Genomic DNA, 19,160 nt, shown 5'->3' on the forward strand with positions numbered 1-19,160 from the left:
TAAGACACACCTTCCCAAGAGAGTGAAATGCAACTAACAGAGTAGCCATAACAAACACAGTTTTTAGGTCTTTATTTTAAAAGTATACTGACTCAAGTGGAGTGAGGAAAGCAGCAATATAAGGGCAGAATTAGGAAGGCATTCATGTAGGAGTGTGGGACGTCGTAATCCCAGCAGAGTAAAGAGATCTTTCAAGCAGGGTCACAGAAACAATCTGGCACAAAGTGATGGATTCTGAGTGTGAATCCATGTGAGGGAGTATACTGGCAAGGAGTCAGAGCCTGGGTGGGGTGACAGGTCACAGAGGGGTAGCCCAACATAGTACAGTATATCAGAGCCAGAGAGGAGTGAGTAGAGCATTTCCACAGGTAAAGGGGCAGCAGAGATGAGAAATTTATTACATATGTAGAGACTGAGCAAAATAGCAAGTATATTAAAGATAGTGGGAGCCAGGTTTCTCACTACTAGTCAAGGGCATTATTATTAAGGACACAAATATTAAAAGAAAGCTAGAAAGAACTCTGATGTTGTACTGGAATTAAAGTATGGGTATAAATTTAAAGTTTGCAACATATATAGACAGACACAGAAATAAATACAGATGTAAAATATGTGTGTGTGTGTACTCTCTAGCTCTGCCCAGTGAGAGAGTCTAGGGTTAGTAATACCCCACCTGCCATGAGCACACTTAGCACCCTGATCTTTGTTCATAATACTATTCTCCAGACAACAGAACCAGGGCTAAGACAAACTACCAAATAAGCCGAGAACATCTGGGGATGCCAGAAAGTAAGAAAGTGTTCAAAGGCAGATGGGGCCAAGTCTAAAGGACACAGAGGCCAGCAAATACCACCAAACAGATTTTGGACAACTTGAGCATCAAAATAATGGTGTTAACTCTTTGAGTAAAATAGGACACTGTGAGTTCATACTGATATAAATAAATACTTTGAAAGTTTGTTGAAGAAAAGGATATTTACATAGTCTCAAAGAACCTCCTCAAAAAATACTAATTAATTGTAAAGAAAAAGAGTCACCACAGAGAATAATTCTGGCAATCAAATTACCATAAATATTAATAAATTATCAAATTGATTATCATCAGTATTAGGCAAACTGAAACTGTGTGCCACCTGATAAGATGCAATGAGTAGAACACAGCATCATTTCTGAGACATTCCTGCCAAAAATGAATAACCCGAATAGAATTAAGAAACATCAGACAAATGCAAACTGAGGGAATTTCTACAAAATAACCAGCCTATACTCTAAAAGTGTCAGTATTACAAAAGTCAAGAGAAGACTAAGGAACTCTTCCAAAGAGAAAGAGACTGAAGAGACATAATAACTACATGCAACATGACTCTGACATGGCGTCTGATGATTGACAGGAGTAAACACAATGTCAGTGTTAATCTATCAGTTATGATGGTTGTATTGTGGCTTTATAAGTGAATGTCCTGTTTATAGGAAATACAAACTAAAGTATACAGAAGTGATGGGGGCATTGAGTCAGCAACCTACTACTCTTATAGGGTTCAGGAAAACAAAAAGCTCTCTGTGCTGTCCTTGAAACTTTCGTTTAGTTTGGTGTTATTTCAAAATAAAAGTGAAATTAAAATAAATCAACCACCATTTTACCATTCCCCAAAATAAACACTACCAGACTATCAAGAATGTACTTCCCTTTCCAACAATGGTAGACCAAGATGTTTTTAGTTATCCTTACACTAAGAACAACCAGAAAGGCAGGACAACTAACAAACAACAAGCTGTCTTAAGGTACTAGAGACTCAGTAAGGTTAGTAAGAAATTGCAAGGCGAAGACTGGGAAAGAAGGAAAACCTAGAAAGGTAGTCCTGGCTCTTGAGGCTCTTTTACCCCTCAAGAAGGATACTCATTCTGAAATTGGTGGCTGACAGGATGAGAAGCTGAGCAAAACTTCTGACAGACTTATGACTTTGAAGTGGGAACGGATGAAAATTGAAATGTAGGACCCCCTAAAACAGAAGCAAATACCCCAGGCTTTTGGTTGGGACTCCAAAGGACTACACACTAAAGATAAACTGGAAACAGACAAACCTTTATAGAGACTTCAGCACAGCTTCAAATATTTCCACACTGGATTAAAGTGATCTCAAAGTGTTAGTACCCTTAGCCTAACTGCCTACCAGAAACATAAATAAATCCTCTCTAAAGGAAGACACCATCCAAGATTTCAAATTGGCTGTATAGTTTTTCAAATAAATATGTCCAGTTTTTAAAAAATATACACATACAGGAGAAGAGTGATGTAACTCGATACCAAGAAGAAAAATAGGCAAAAGAAACAGACCCACAGAAGACCCAAGTAATGGAGTACTCAAACACAGATATTTAATTTAATAACTATAATTAAGAGGTTTGGGGCTTCCCTGGTGGTGCAGTGGTTGAGAGTCCGCCTGACGATGCAGGGGACACGGGTTCATGCCCCAGTCCAGAAAGATCCCACATACCGCGGAGTGGCAGGGCCCATGAGCCATGGCCGCTGAGCCTGTGCGTCTGGAGCCTATGCTCCGCAATGGGAGAGGCCACAACGGTGAGAGGCCCGCGTACCACAAAAAAAAAAAAAAAAAAAAAAAGATGTTTAAGAAACTCAGAGTATGATTGAGAATTTCAGCAGACAACTAGAAACTATGAAAAGGAACTAGATGAAAATCCTATAAAAAATATTTTAAAAAATGAAGCTAGGGGATTCCCTGGCAATCCAGTGGTTAAGACTCCATGCTTCCACTGCAGGTGGCATGGGTTTGATCCCTGGTCAGGGAACTAAGATCCCACATGCCATGAGGTGTAGTCAAAAAAAAAAAAAAAAAAGAAGAAGAATAATCTAGGAACTCAGTGGAGGGGTTTCATAGATATTACATATGATTGAGTAGAAAATTAATGAACTAGAAGATAGGTTAGAAGAAAATATCTAAGCTGAAGCACAGAAAGTCAAAAAGAAGGAAAATAAAAGAACATAAGAAACATAAATTATGTTGAAAAGTTCTAACATATGTGTTATTTCAATGTTAGAAGAAAAGAGCAAGTAGGGCAGGAGCAATATCTAAAGATATGATAGCTGAGAATTACCCAGAACTGTTAAGAGACAAGATGGAAGTTAGATACAATGAAATAACTTCAACTACTGAAAGAAAATAAACATCTGTAATTCTAGAATTAATGTTAAGTATGCTTTTCAAGTAAAAAGATAAAGAAAAGATATTTTCAAACAAACAAAAACAGGAAGAATTTGTCATCAACTGACTCACAGAAAAGAAAAAAGTAAAGGGGGTTCTTTGGGAAGAAGGAAAATGATCACAGATGGAAGCAGAAAGTTTCAGGAAGATGCAGTAGAAAGGGTAAATACGTGGATAAAGTTAAAAGAATATTGGGAATTCCCTGATGGTCCAGTGGTTAGGATTCCGCACTTTCACTGCTGAGGGTGCGGGTTCAATCCCTGGTCGGGGAACTAAGATCCCACAAGCCACGCAGGATGCCAAAAAAGAAGAAACAAATACAAAACAAAACAAGAAAAGAATATGGACTTGATAATGCAAAAATAAAGATATATTATGGAAGCACATACACACAGAGGCATATCTCAGACATACTGCAGGTTCAGTTCCAGACCACCAAAATAAAGCAAATATTGCAATAAAACAAGTCACAGAAATTTTTTGGTTTCCTAGTGATTTAAAAGTTATGTGCATACTATACTGTAATCTCCTAAGTGTGCAACAGCATTATGTCTAAAAAAAACAATGTACATACTTTAATTAAAAAATATTTTATTGCTTAAAGATCCTAACCATCATATGAGCCTTCAGCAAGTCACAATCTTTTTGCTGGTGGAGGGTTTGAAATATTGCAAGAATTACCAAAATGTGACACAGAGACATGAACTGAGCAAATGCTGTTGGAAAAATGGTGCTGATAGACTTGCTAGCTGCAGGGTTGGCACAAACCTTCAATTTATTAAAAAGACAGTATTTGCAAAAGCACAATAAAACGAGGTACACCTATATATATTAAAATATAAAACAAAATTTGCACAAAAGGTGGGAGGGGATATTAAAATACTAAAGTGTGCCAAGGTCCTTAAATAGGAAAGTAGTAAAATACTACTTAAATTATGATTTAATTAGCCAAAAGGTATGTTTAATCTCTAGGGTAACCCTGAAAAAAAAAACAGTAAAAAAATGTATAATTTATAAGCTAATGGAACTAAAAATGAAATTAAAAAGAATTCGTCAACCCAAAAGGTGTCCAAAAAGGAGAGAAAAAGGAACATATAACAGGCAGCATAAATACAGAGGAACTAGGGCTTCCCTGGTGGCGCAGTGGTTGAGAGTCCGCCTGCCGATGCAGGGGACACGGGTTTGTGCCCCGGTCCGGGAAGATCTCACATGATGCAGAGCGGCTGGGCCCGTGAGCCATGGCTGCTGAGCCTGCGCGTCCGGAGCCTGTGCTCCGCAACGGGAAAGGCCACAACAGTGAGAGGCCTGCGTACCGCAAAAAAAAAAAACAAAAAAAAACAAAACAGAGGAAATAGAAAAATGGCAGATTAAAATCAAATAAGTATTAATTTAAATTAAATGAAAACAAAACCAATTCAAATAAAAGAAAATGTCAGACTGGATATGCTGCTTACAAGAGACACATCTTAAATATAAAAAAAAGAAGACTGGGCTTCCCTGGTGGTGTGGTGGTTGAGAGTCCGCCTGCCGGTGCAGGGGACATGGGTTTGTGCCCCAGTCCAGGAAGATCCCACATGCCGTGGAGCGGCTGGGCCCGTGAGCTATGGTCTCTGAGCCTGGGTGTCCGGAGCCTGTGCTCTGCAACGGAAGAGGCCACAGAGGCCCACGTACCGCAAAAAAAAAAAAAAAAAAAAGGTAATCTAGCAAAAGGTTTGTCAATTCTGTTAATCATCCTAAATAACCAACTTTTTGTTTCATTGATTCTATTGTTTTTCTATTGTCTATTTCATTAATTTCTGCCCTAATCTTTATTATTTCCTTCCTTCTGCTGGCTTTGTGTTTAGTTTTCTATTCTTTTCCCAGTTCCTCAAGGTGTAATGTTAGTAATTCCCAATAAAAACAACCAAACACTGATGAAAGAAATTAAAGAAGACATAATTACATGAAACAACATTCTACGTTCATAGATCAGAAGACTTAATATTATTAAGATGGTAATACTCCCCAAAGTGATCTACAGATTTAATGTAATCCCTATCAAAATTACAATAGCTTTTTTTTTTGAGGATATGGAAGAATCAATCATCCAATTCATACAGAATTGCAAGGAGTCCTAAAGAGCCAAAACAACATTGAAAAAGAAAAAGTTCAAGAACTCACAGAGTCTTCAAAACTCACTCCAAAGCTATAATAATCAAAACACTGGTACTGGTACATGGGTAGACATACAGACCAGTGGAATGGAACTTCAGTTCCAGAAATAAACTGAAACATCTATGGCCAGTTGATTTTTCACAAGGGTGCCAAAACTATTCAATGGGGAAAGAATAATCTCCTCAACAAATGGTGCTGGTCCAACCAGATATGCAAAAAAATGAAGCTGGTAACCCAATGGCATTCCATATATGAAAATTAGCTCAAAATAGATTTAAAAAACCTAACCATAAGAACTAAAAGTATAAAACTATTAGGAAAAAACTAACTTCAGAAGTGGCAACAGAGTCTTAGATTTGACATCAAAAGCAGCAAAAGAAAACAAAACAGATAAAGTACACTGCGTAAAAATTAAAATTTTCAGGAATTCCCTGGTGGTCCAGTGGTTGGAACTCCACGCTTCCATTGCAGGAGGCCTGGGTTCAATCCCTGGTCGGGGAACTAAAATCCCACAAACCACACAGCTTGGCCCCCCCCAAAAATTTTTTTGCCCATCAAAAGACATTATCAAGAGAATGAAAAGAAAACCTACAGAATGGGAAAAATATCTGCAATCATACATCTGATAAGGGTTTGGTATCCAGAACATACAAAGAACTCAACAACAACAAAAACGCAACCCAATTAAAAAATGAGCAGTGGATTTAAACAGACATTTGAATAGATACAAATGGACAACAAACATATGGAAAGATGCCCAACATCACTAATCATCAGAGAAATGCATATCAAAACCACAATGAGATACCACTCACACCTATTAGTAATCCCATTAGGATTACTATTATTAAAAAAAAAAAAACAGGGCTTCCCTGGTGGCGCAGTGGTTGGGAGTCTGCCCGCCAATGCAGGGGATGCGGGTTCGTACCCCAATCCGGGAAGATCCCACATGCCGCGGAGCGGCTGGGCCCGTGAGCCATGGCCGCTGATCCTGCGCGTCTGGAGCCTGTGCTCCGCAACGGCAGAGGCCACAACAGTGAGAGGCCTGCGTACCGCAAAAAAAAAAAAAAAAAAAAACAGAAAATAACAAGTGTTGACAAGGATGTATAAAAATTAGAACCCTTGTGCACTGTTGGTACAATTGTAAAATGGTACATCTGCTATGGAAAACAGCATGTCAGTTCCTCAAAAAATTAAAAATAAGATTACCATATAATCCAGCAATCCCACCTCTGGGTATATATCCAAAATAATTGAAAGCAGGGTCTCAAAGAGATACTTGCACACCCATGTTCATAGCAACACTATTCACAAGGTAGAAGCAACCGAGATGTCCATCAATGGATGAATGAATTAACAAAATATGGTATATAAATATAAATGAGTATCATTCAGTTTTAAAAAGGAAGGAAATCCTGTCATATGCTACAACATGGATGAACCTTGAGGACATTATGCTACATGAAATAAACCAGTCATAGAAAGACAAATACTGTATGATTCCACTTTTATTAGGTACCTAGAGTAGAGTCAAATTCGAGATAGAAAGTGGCTGTCAGGGGCTGAGGGGACAGGAGGAATGGGGAGTTGTTTAATGGGTAGAAAGTTTATGTTGCAGGATTAAAAAATTCTGGATATCTGTTTCACAACAATGTCAATATACTTAATATTACTGAACTGCACAGTTAAAAATACTTAAGATTGTAAATTTTATGCTATGCATTTTTTACCACAATAAAAAAATCAATTCCAGGTAGACTACAGATCGACATGAGAAAAGTAAAGCAATAAAGCTTTTATAGATAACATAGGAGAATATCTTCATGGCCTTGGATTATGAAAAAGATTTATTAAATGGTATAACAAAACCACTAAACATAAAGAAAAGGATACTAAACTAGGCATTAAAATTAGAAACTTTTTAAAAATTAGAAACAGGTGTTGTTGTTTTTTTTAAATCACATTAGTTTCTGATTAGCAGCTGAACACTTTTCAGAGGGAATATCAGTTTTAGCACCAGGAGAAATTTCCGTAATTGGTATTATATTAGTCAAAATACACAGATAGTAAATAGTAGAGACCCAAATCAAAGGAAACAATAAAGGATATGTTTCCCTCATGCTATAAAGTGTCCTCAAATTTATCATCACAATGACTTCATCCTTAGACAGGCTCTCTCCAAATGGTGGGAAAGATGCCTTCATTAGCTCTAGGTTTACATCATCTTTTGGCTTCCAATCCCAGTAAGAAGAAAGAGAATCCCTTTCCCTCAGCATCTATATCAATCTATGAAAATACTCTGGCCCCCTTGGTTCATATGATCTCCCAGACAATTCACTAAGCCCAGGGATATTGAGTAATCTGATTGGCCAGCCCAAGTCCAGCCACTCCCTGCTCCCCTCATTCCCCTCATCCCCTCATCCCCATGACAGGAAAGGCAGGGCTACATGACTGACAGCCCATTTCCAAAGCTTAAAGATGCTGAGCAGACCAAAAAAAGTAATAAATCTTCATCTCATTCTTTCCAGAGACATCTCAGTACAAGGGATCTATACTCAGAGATACCTGCAATCAATCATTAGCTTGAGCATAGGAACTTCTATTCTTTGTTTGTTTGTTTGTTTGTTTTTGGCAGTGCCATGCAGCAGGCAGACCTTAGTTCCCTGACCGGGGATCGAACCCGTGCCCCCTGCATTGGGAGCATGGAGTCTTAACCACTGGATCGCCAGGGAAGTCCCAGGAACTTCTATTCTTGAAAAGACAGCCTTAATGGAGAGAAAGGCAAGGCAGATAAGTGGGAGAAGGATATGTGAAATACATATAAACCCCACACATCAAAATATGTAGAGAATTTCTAAAAAATCATTAAGGAAAGAGCAAATGATTCAGTAGAAAATTGGGTAAGAGACTTGAAATGGCATTTTATAACATAGTTTAGTGGCAAATAACATAAAGTGTTAGCTCTCATTAGTAATTAAGGAATACAAATCTTAACCATCATAAAACATCACTACGCTCCTACAAGAAAGACTAAAATTTTTTTTTTTTTTTTCTTTTTGCGGTATGCGGGCCTCTCACTGCTGCGGCCTCTCCCGTTGCGGAGCACAGGCTCCGGACGCGCAGGCCCAGCGGCCATGGCTCACGGGCCCAGCCGCTCCGCGGCATATGGGATCCTCCCAGACCGGGGCACGAACCCGTATCCCCTGCATCGGCAGGCGGACTCTCAACCACTGCGCCACCAGGGAGGCCGAGACTAAAATTTTAAAAGATTGACCAACAAATATTGACAATGTAGAGTAACTGAAATTCTCATACACCTGCTAGTGATAGAGTATAATCACTCTGGGAAACTCTTTAGCATTATCTCCTAAATTTGCACGTACAAATGCCCTCCATACATTGATTCTGTAAAGAAAAAGAATAACTCAGCAGGCTTAACCTTGCTCAAATGTTGCACATTCCCAAGAAAGGCCTATTTTCAGGACTGGTTCTTGGCTGGCTCCTGGGATCTGAGCTTGGAATGTTCTGTCTATAAGAATGTTTTTGCATGTCTGAGGCCTTGGGCCAGCCTGTACCAGTTTCAGCAGATAGTTTATGTTAGTAATTTATTTACGGTGAACATCTGTTTTTTCTCTGGGGGGGTCTACATGTCTACATGACCAACCCCCAATTAAAAACCCTGGATTCAAAAGCTCTGGTGAGCTCCCTGGTTGGCAACATTCACATGTGTTGTCACACATGTTGCTGGGTGAATGAAGGAAATCCTGTGTGACTCCACTGTGAGGGACATTTGAAAGACAGTACATGGTTTCCTCCAGAGTTTCCCCCATATGCCTTTTCGCTTTGTAGATTTTACTTTATATCCTTTTGCTATAATCAACTGCAACTGTAAGCATAAGAATTTTGGATTACTGTGAGTGGTCTTGGGAACTCCTAATGTAAATCTCAGGCATATTTTCAACAAAAATGCATACTCATTTTCATCAAAACACATGTACAAGGATATTGTATACCAACATTAAAACATCCCTAAAACTATAAACAACTCAAATGTACAAATAGTTGTGTAACTATAGTATCACATTAAATAACAAAAATGAACTACTGTGAAATGCAACAACATGAAACTCACGAATGTTAAAGGAAAGAAACCAGGCACAAAAGAATACTGTCAATACCCTCCAGCTGAAGACTACCTAAAATATAGCTGTAGTTGAACATGGTGAATTCATTACTCATTTAATCAAGGGAAGACACACAACATGGGAAATGGGGGATGTCTCAGTAAAAGAGTATTAGAAAGGACTTTCATGATTCAGGTTTTGGTTAGGTGATTTTGGGAAGAGTCCAAGGAAACAGGGGTTTGCTCTAGACTGGGTGCTGTCAGCAAGCAGGGCTGATTCTATAACTGGGTATCGTAATAAATCTTATCTAAACGGAAGAAAGACTAGAAGTGAGACTAAAGCTACTTGTAAGAAGCAGCAATCAACTCATATTAAACAAGAGGTGGGTATTGGGTATTTTGTGGTTTGCACAGTGACCTTGATATTTTCTGTGCTCAAACAAAATTATAAAGTGGCCTTGTCTTTTCTCAGTTCATCATGGTTAAAGAGTAATCTTGTCTTGTGTTGGTGTTCTGTGAGATCATTTATACCCAATAAGAGACCAACATGTCCTAGTGGTGAGCACCAAGCCAGTTTCTTTTTCTTTCTTTCTTTTTTTAACTATTTGCTTTTTTACTGAAGATCTAATTGGCTTCATTTAACAATTTATAAATCAGGTAGCACTCCATCTAGCAAGCAGAGAGGAGCTCCAAGGAGCTGTACAAAATGGAAGGCTTTTAAAGGCAGAGACGGGGTGGACAAGGAAGTCCAACTATCTGACCAAGCCAGTTCCTAATAAACCATGGCCTAGTTGTGTCAGATCAGTTCTTAGATGTCAGAGACTGCTTTTTTTCTTTCCTGAAAATATACTGTGTGATTCCATTTATATGAAATTTAAAAACAAGCAAAATTAAATCCATGATGGCAGAATTCAGGACAGAAGTTATCTGTGGAAAGAAGGAAAGAGGAAGAGGAAATAATTTGGAGGGGCAGGCTTCTGGGGTACCGTTACTATCTCCTTGGAAGGAAAAAGAAGCATCTCTGGGTTGAAAAATGGTAGAAAAACAGAAAGGAACTGGCAATAGTCTGCACAATCTTCCTTCAATTATAAAACATGATCAATAGGTTTTCGCTACAAGATGAAGTCTTTGTATGCTCTCTTGCCTGTCAAATCACTATCTAGGAGAATGTGTCACTTGCTGAAATGCAAAATACATTAAGTGAAAAATATATGAAGAATTCACATGAAGCCCATTAATGCTTATTCAAGATTTCAAGTCCCAAAAATGAGTACTTGAAAAAAGCAATGTTGAACTTCTATCAATGTCAGCTATGCAGATTCAACAACAACAGAATATAACACAGGCTTACCTTGGAGATATTGTGGGTTTGGTTCTAGACAACTGCAATAAAGCAAGTATTGCAATAAAGTGTGTCACACACATTTTTTGGCTTCCCAGTGCATACAAAACTAATGTTTACATTACATTGTAGTCCATTAAATGTGTAATAGCATTATGTCTAAAAATAATGTACATACCTTAATTTTAAAATGCCTTATTGCTAAAAAATGCTAACCATCATCTGAGCCTTCAGTGAGTCGTAATTTTTTTGCTGGTGGAGGGTCTTGGCTTGATGTTGAGGGCTGCTGACCGGTCAGGGTGGTGGTTACTGAAGGCTGGGGTGGCTGCGGCAGTTGTTAAGAATAGGTCAATGATGAAGTCTGCTGCACTGACTGACTCTTCCTTTCATGAATGATTTCTCTGTAGCCGCGCAATACTGTTTGATAGGATTTTACCCACAGTAGCACTTCTTTCAAAATTGGAGTCAATCAAACCCTACTGCTGCTTTATCAACTAAGTTTATGTGATATTCTAAATCCTTTGCTGTCATTTCAACAGTCTTCATGGCATCTTTACCAGGAGTAGTTTCCATCTTTTTTTTTTTTGCTCAGTACGCGGGCCTCTCACTGTTGTGGCCTCTCCCGTTGCAGAGCACAGGCTCTGGACGAGCAGGCTCAGCGAGCATGGGTCACGGGCATAGCCGCTCCGCGGCATGTGGGATCTTCCCAGACCGGGGCACGAACCCGTGTCCCCTGCATCGGCAGGCGGACTCTCAACCACTGCGCCACCAGGGAAGCCCAGTAGTTTCCATCTTAAGAAACCACTTTTTTTGCTCATCCAGAAGAAGCAATTCCTCATAAATAAAGTTTCATCATGAGATTGCAGCAATTCAGTCACATCTTCAGGCTCCACCTCTAATTCTAGTACTCTTGCTATTTCCACCACATATACAGTTACTTCTTCCACTGAAGTCTTGAACCCCTCAAAGTCATCCATGAGGGTTGGAATCACCTTCTTCCAAACTCCTGTTAATGTTGATATTTTGATCTCATCCCATGAATCAATGAATGTTCTTTTTTTTTTTTTTTTTTTGTGGTACGCGGGCCCCCCACCATTGTGGCCTCTCCCATTGCTGAGCACAGGCTCCGGACTCGCAGGCCCAGCAGCCATGGCCCACGGGCCCAACCGCTCCGCAGCATGTGGGATCTTCCCAGACCGGGGCACGAACCCGTGTTCCTTGCATCGGCAGGCGGACTCTCAACCACTGCGCCACCAGGGAAGCCCCAATGAATGTTCTTAATGGAGTCTAGAATGGTGAATCCTTTCCAGGAGGTTTTCAATTTCCTTTGCCCAGATCCATCAGAGGAACCATTTTCTGTCTAAGATAAAGCATTATGAAATGTATTACTTAAATAATAATACTTGAAAGTCAAAATTACTCCTTGACCCATGGGCTGCAGAATGAATGTTGTGTTAGCAGGCATGAAAATGACATTAATCTCATTGTCCATTTCCGTCAGAGCTCTTGGGTGACCAAGTGCATTGTCAATGAGCAGTAATATTTGGAAAAGAATCTTTTTTCTGAGCAGTAGGTCTCAAAAGTGGGCTAAAATATTCAGTATTTGTAAATAAATGTGCTTTCATCCAGGCTTTGTTGCTCCACTTATAAATCCTAGGCAGAATAGATTTAGCATAATTCTCAAGGGCCTTAGAATTTTCAGAATGGTAAATGAGCACTGGCTTCAACTTCAGGTCAACAGCTGCATTAGCCCCTTACAAGAGAATCGGCCTTCTTTTGAAGCTTTGAAGCCAGGCATTGACGTCTCCTCTTTAGCTATGAGGGTCCTAAATGGCATCTTCTTCCAGTATAAGGCAGCTCTGTCTACAATGAAAATCTGTTGCTTAGTGTAGCCACCTTCATTAATTATCTTTGTTAGATCTTCTGGATAACTTGCTGTAGTTTCTGCATCAGCACTTGGTGCTTCACCTTGCACTTTTATATTATGGAGTAGGCTTCTTTCCTTAGACCTCGTGAACCAACCTCTGCTAACTTCAAACTTTTCTTCTGCAGCTTCCTCACCTCTCTCAGCCTTCACAAAATTGAAGAGTTAGGGTCTTGCTCTGGATTAGGTTTTAGCTTAAGGGAATGTTGTGGCTGGTTTGATCTTCTAACCAGACCAGTAAAACTTTCTCCATATCAGCAATAAGGCTGCTTTGCTTTCTTATCATTTGTGTGTTCACTGGAGTAGCACTTTTAATTTCCTTCAACAACTTTTTCTTTGCATTCACAACGTGGCTAACCATTGGTGCAGGAAGCCTAGTTTTCAGCCCATCTCAGCTTTCTACCTGCTCTCTTCACCAAGCTTAATCATTTCTAGCTTCTGATGTAAGGTAAGAGATGCGCAACTTTTCCTTTCACTTGAATGCTTAGAGGCCATTGTAGGGATATAAATTAGCCTAATTTCAATACTGCTATGTCTCAGGGAACAGGGAGGACCGAGAAGAGGGAGAGAGATGGGGGAAATGCCAGTTGAACGTGCACAACATTTATCAATTACGTTCACTGTCTTACATGGGCATGGTTTGAGGTGCCCAAAACAATCATAATAGTAACATCAAATATAATTGATCACAGATCACAACAAATATAATAGTGGAAATGTTCAAAATATTATAAGAATTCATATTTTCAAATGAAATGAAGACTGGTAATGGAAATTATTTTCAAAAATATGATGAAAAATATGAATTCTGGGAGGAGGAACCAAGATGGCGGAGTAGAATGATGTGCTCTCACTCCCTCTTGTGAGAACACCAGAATCACAACTAGCTGCTGAACAATCACTGACAGGAAGACACTGGAACTCACCAAAAAATATACCCCACATCCAAAGAAAAAGGAGAAGCCACAAAGAGACATAAGGAGGGGCACAATCACAGTAAAATCAAATCCCATAACCGCTGGGTGGGTAACTCACAGACTGGAGAACACTTATACCACAGAAGTCCACCCGCTGGAGTGAACGTTCCGAGCCCCACATCAGGCTTCCCAACCTAGGGGTCCGGTAATGGGAGGAGGAATTCCTAGAGAATCAGACTTTGAAGGCTAGTGGGATTTGACTGCAGGACTTTGACAGGACTGGGGAAAACAGACTCCATTCTTGGAGGGCACACACAAAGTAGTGTGCGCATCGGGACCCAGGGGAAGGAGCAGTGACCCGGGGGGAGACTGAAACAGACCTACCTGCTAGTGTTGGAGGGTCTCCTGCAGAGGCAGGGGGTGGCTGTGGCTCACCATGGGGACACGGACACTGGCAGCAGAAGTTCTGGGAAGTACGCCTTGGTGTGAGCCCTCCCAGAGTCAGTCATTAGCCCCACCAAAGAGCCCAGATAGGTTCCAGTGTTGGGCTGCCTCAGGCCAAACAACCAACAGGGAGGGAACCCAGCCCCACCCATCAGCAGTCAAGCAGATTAAAGTTTTACTGAGCTCTGCCCACCAGAGCAACAGTCAGCTCTACCCACCATGAGTCCCTCCGATCAGGAAACTTACACAAGCCTCTTAGATAGCCTCATCCACCAGAGGGCAGACAGCAGAAGCAAGAGTAACTACAATCCTGCAACCTGTGGAACAAAAACCACATTCACAGAAAGACAGACAAGATGAAAAGGCAGAGGGCTATGTACCAGAAAAAGGAACAAGATAAAACCCCAGTAAAACACCTAAACGAAGTGGAGATAGGCACTTTCCAGAAAAAGAATTCAGAATAATGATATCAAAAGCTTTACAGACAAGCAAAAGCTAAGAGAATTCAGCACCACCAAACCAGCTCTACAACAAATGTTAAAGGAACTTCTCTAAGTGGGAAACACAAGAGAAGAAAAGGACCTACAAAAACAAACCCAAAACAATTGAGAAAATGGTCATAGGAACATATATATCGATAATTACCTTAAATGTGAATGGATTAAATGCTCCAACCAAAAGACACAGGCTTCCTGAATGGATACAAAAACAAGACCCATATATATGCTGTCTACAAGACACCCACTTCAGACCTAGGGACACATACAGACTGAAAGTGAGGGGATGGAAAAAGATATTCCATGCACATGGAAGTCAAAAGAAAGCTGGAGTAGCAATACTCATATCAGATAAAATAGACTTTAAAATAAAGAATGTTACAAGAGACAAGGAAGGACACTACATAATGATCATGGGATCAATCCAAAAAGAAGATATAACAATTATAAATATATGTGCAACCAACATAGGAGCACCTCAATACATAAGGCAACTGCTAACAGCTATAAAGGAGGAAATCTAGAGTAACACAATAATAGTGGGGGACTTTAACCCCTCACTTACACCAATGGACAGAACATCCAAACAGAAAATTAATAAGGAAACACAAGCTTTAAATGACACAATAGACCAGATAAATTTAATTGATATTTATAGGACATTCCATCCCAAAACAGCAGATTACACTTTCTTCTCAAGTGTGCACAGAACATTCTCCAGGATAGATCACATCTTGGGTCACAAATCAAGCCTCAGTAAATTTAAGAAAACTGAAATCATATCAAGCATCTTTTCTGACCACAACGCTATGAGATTAGAAATGAATTACATGGAAAAAAACGTAAAAAACACGAACACATGGAGGCTAAACACTACATTACTAAATAACCAAGGGATCACTGAAGAAACCAAAGAGGAAATCAAAAAATACCTAGAGAAAAATGACAGTGAAAACATGATGATCCAAAACCTATGGGATACAGCAAAAGCAGTTCTAAGAGGGAAGTTTATAGCTATACAAGCCTACCTCAAGAGACAAGAAAAATCTCAAATAAACAATCTAACCTTACACCTAAAGGAACTAGAGAAAGAAGAACAAACAAAATGCAAAGTGAGCAGAAGGAAAGAAATCATAAAGATCAGAGCAGAAATAAATGAAATAGAAACAAAGAAAACAATAGCAAAGATCAATAAAACTAAAAGCTGGTTCTTTGAGAAGAAAAACAAAATTGATAAACCATTAGCCAGACTCATCAAGAAAAAGAGGGAGAGGACTCAAATCAATAAAATTAGAAATGAAAAAGGAGAAGTTACAACAGACACTGCAGAAATACAAAGCATACTAAGAGACTACTACAAGCAACTCTATGCCACTAAATTGGACAACCTGGAAGAAATGGACAAATTCTTAGAAAGGTATAACCTTCCAAGACTGAACCAGGAAGAAATAGAAAATATGAACAGACCAATCACAAGTAATGAAATTGAAACTGTGATTTAAAATCTTCCAACAAACAAAAGTCCAGGACCAGATGGCTTCACAGGTGAATTCTATCAAACATTTAAAGAGCTAACACCCATCCTTCTCAAACTCTTCCAAAAAATTGCAGAGGAAGGAACACTCCCAAACTCATTCTATGAGGCCACCATCACCCTGAGACCAAAACCAGACAAAGATACTACAAAAAAAGAAAATTAGAGACCAATATCACTGAAGAATATAGATGCAAAAATCCTCAACAAAATACGAGCCAACAGAATCCAACAACACATTAAAAGGATCATACACCATGATCAAGTAGGATTTAACCCAGGGATGCGAGGATTCTTCAATATATGCAAATCAATCAATGTGATACATCATATTAACAAATTGAAGAATAAAAACCATTTGATCAACTCAATAGATGCAGAAAAAGCTTTTGACAAAATTCAACACCCATTTATGATAAAAACTCTCCAGCAAGTGGACAGAGAGGGAACCTACCTCAACATAATAAAGGCCATATACAACAAACCCACAGCAAACATCATTCTCAATGGTGAAAAACTGAAAGCATTTCCTCTAAGATCAGGAACAAGACAAGGATGTCCACTCTCACCACTATTATTCAACATAGTTTTGGACGTCCTAGCCATGGCAATCAGAGAAGAAAAAGAAATAAAAGGAATACAAACTGGAAAAGAAGAAGTAAAACTGTCACTGTTTGCAGATGACATGATACTATAAATAGAGAATCCTAAAAATGCCACCAGAAAACTACTAGAGCTGATCAATGAATTTGGTAAAGTTGCTGGATACAGAATTAATACACAGAAACCTCTTGCATTCCTATACACTAATGATGAAAAATCTGAAAGAGAAATTAAGGAAACACTCCCATTTACCACTGCAACAAAAAGAATAAAATACCTAGGAATAAACCTACCTAGGGAGACAAAAGACCTGTATACAGAAAACTACACTGATGAAAGAAATTAAAGATGATACCAGGGGCTTCCCTGGTGGCGCAATGGTTGAGAGTCCGCCTGCCGATGCAGGGGACGTGGGTTTGTGCCCCGGTCCGGGAGGATCCCACATGCCGAGGAGCGGCTGGGCCCGTGAGCCATGGCCGCTGAGCCTGCGCGTCCGGAGCCTGTGCTCCGAAATGGGAGAGGCCACAACAGTGAGAGGCCTGCATACCGCAAAAAAAAAAAAAAAAAAAAAAAAAAAAAAAAAAAAAAAAGATGATACCAACAGATGGAGAGATATACCATGTTCTTGGATTGGAAGAATCAATATTGTGAAAATGACTATACTACCCAAAGCAATCTACAGATTCAATGTAATCCCTATCAAATTACCAATGGCATTTTTTATGGAACTAGAACAAAAACTCTTAAAACTTGTATGGAGACAAAAAAGACCCCAAACAGCCAAAGCAGTCTTGAGGGAAAAAAATGGAGCTGGAGGAATCAGACTCCCTGGCTTCATACTATACTATAAAGCGACAGTAATTAAGACAATCTGGTACTGGCCCAAAAACAGAAACATAGATCAATGCAACAGGATAGAAAGGCCAGAGATAAACCCAGGCACCTATGGTCAACTAACCTATGACAAAGGAGGCAAGGATATACAATGGAGAAAACACAGTCTCTTCAATAAGTGGTGCTGGGAAAACTGGACAGCTACTTGTAAAAGAATGAAATTAGAACATTCTCTAACACCATACACAAAAATAAACTCAAAATGGATTAGAGACCTAAGTGTAAGACCAGACACTATAAAACTCTTAGAGGAAAACATAGGAAGAACACTCTTTGACATAAATCACAGCAAAATCTCTTTTGATCCACCTCCTAGCGTAATGGAAATAAAAACAAAAATAAAAAAATGGGACCTAATGAAACTTAAAAGCTTTTGCACAGCAAAGGAAACCATAAACAAGATGAAAAGACAACCCTCAGAATGGGAGAAAATATTTGCAAACCTATCAACCTCCAAAATATATAAACAGCTCATGCAGCTCAATAGTAAAGAAACAAACAACCCAATCCAAAAATGGGCAGAAGACCTAAATAGACATTTCTCCAAAGAACACATACAGGTGGCCAAGAAGCACACGAAAAGCTGCTCAACATCACTAATTATTAGAGAAATGCAAATCAAGACTACATGAGGTATCACCTCACACCAGTTAGAATGGGCATCATCAGAAAATCTACAAACAACAAATGCTGGACAGGGTGTGGAGAAAAGGGAACACTCTTGCACTGTTGGTGGGAATGTAAACTGATACAGCCACTATGGAGAACAGTATGGAGGTTCCTTAAAAAACTAAAAATAGAATTACCATATGATCCAGCAATCCCACTACTGGGCATATACCCAGAGAAAACCATAGTTCAAAAAGACACATGCACCCCAATGTTCATTGCAGCACTATTTACAATAGCCAGGTCATGGAAGCAACCTAAATGCCCATCAACACGAATGGATAAAGAAGTTGTGGTACATATATACAATGGAATATTACTCAGCCATAAAAAGGAACAAAATTGGGTCATTTGTTGAGACGTGGATGGATCTAGAGGCTGTCATACAGCGTGAAGTAAGTCAGAAGGAGAAAAACATATATGGTATATTAACGCATGTTGTGGAACGTAGAAAAATGGTACAGATGAACTGGTTTGCAGGGCAGAAGTTGAGACACAGATGTAGAGAACAAATGTATGGACACCAACGGGGGAAAGCTGTTGGGGGGTGGGGATGGTGGTGTGTTGAATTGGGCAATTGGGATTGACATATATACACTGATGTGTATAAAATTGATGACCATAAGAACCTGCTGTCTAAAAAAATAAATAAAATTTAAAAATTAAAAGAAAAAGATATGAATTCTATTTCCAGGAATAGCAACTTGTATCAACACACATAAGTCTGGATATTATTTCAGGGGATTCAAAGACACCATAAAGTACACGCAGGTTAAGAACTACCACTCCATCATTTTCTGTTTAGTACCATAGAAGAGAATTCTGCAGCCAGCATAAT

General features: G+C 39.3%; 2 protein-coding genes across 8 annotated transcripts in view; one reads left to right on the forward strand and one right to left on the reverse strand.

Annotated features, from left to right (window-relative positions):
* The window catches only part of TPST1 (tyrosylprotein sulfotransferase 1), a 136,255-nt gene that overhangs the window by 25,282 nt on the left and 91,813 nt on the right, over positions 1-19,160 (reverse strand). The window lies entirely within an intron of this gene.
* The window catches only part of SEPTIN14 (septin 14), a gene marked incomplete at both ends in the record, with an annotated part of 568,759 nt that continues 567,880 nt past the window's right edge, over positions 18,282-19,160 (forward strand). Inside the window, one exon of the mRNA XM_082645134.1 lies at positions 18,282-18,443. Coding sequence (XP_082501260.1) covers positions 18,282-18,443 — 162 coding nt within the window. The remainder of the gene's footprint in view (positions 18,444-19,160) is intronic.

The sequence above is a fragment of the Mesoplodon mirus genome (genome assembly GCF_964341445.2).
Source record: "Mesoplodon mirus genome assembly, chromosome: 15".
NCBI lineage: Eukaryota > Metazoa > Chordata > Mammalia > Artiodactyla > Ziphiidae > Mesoplodon > Mesoplodon mirus.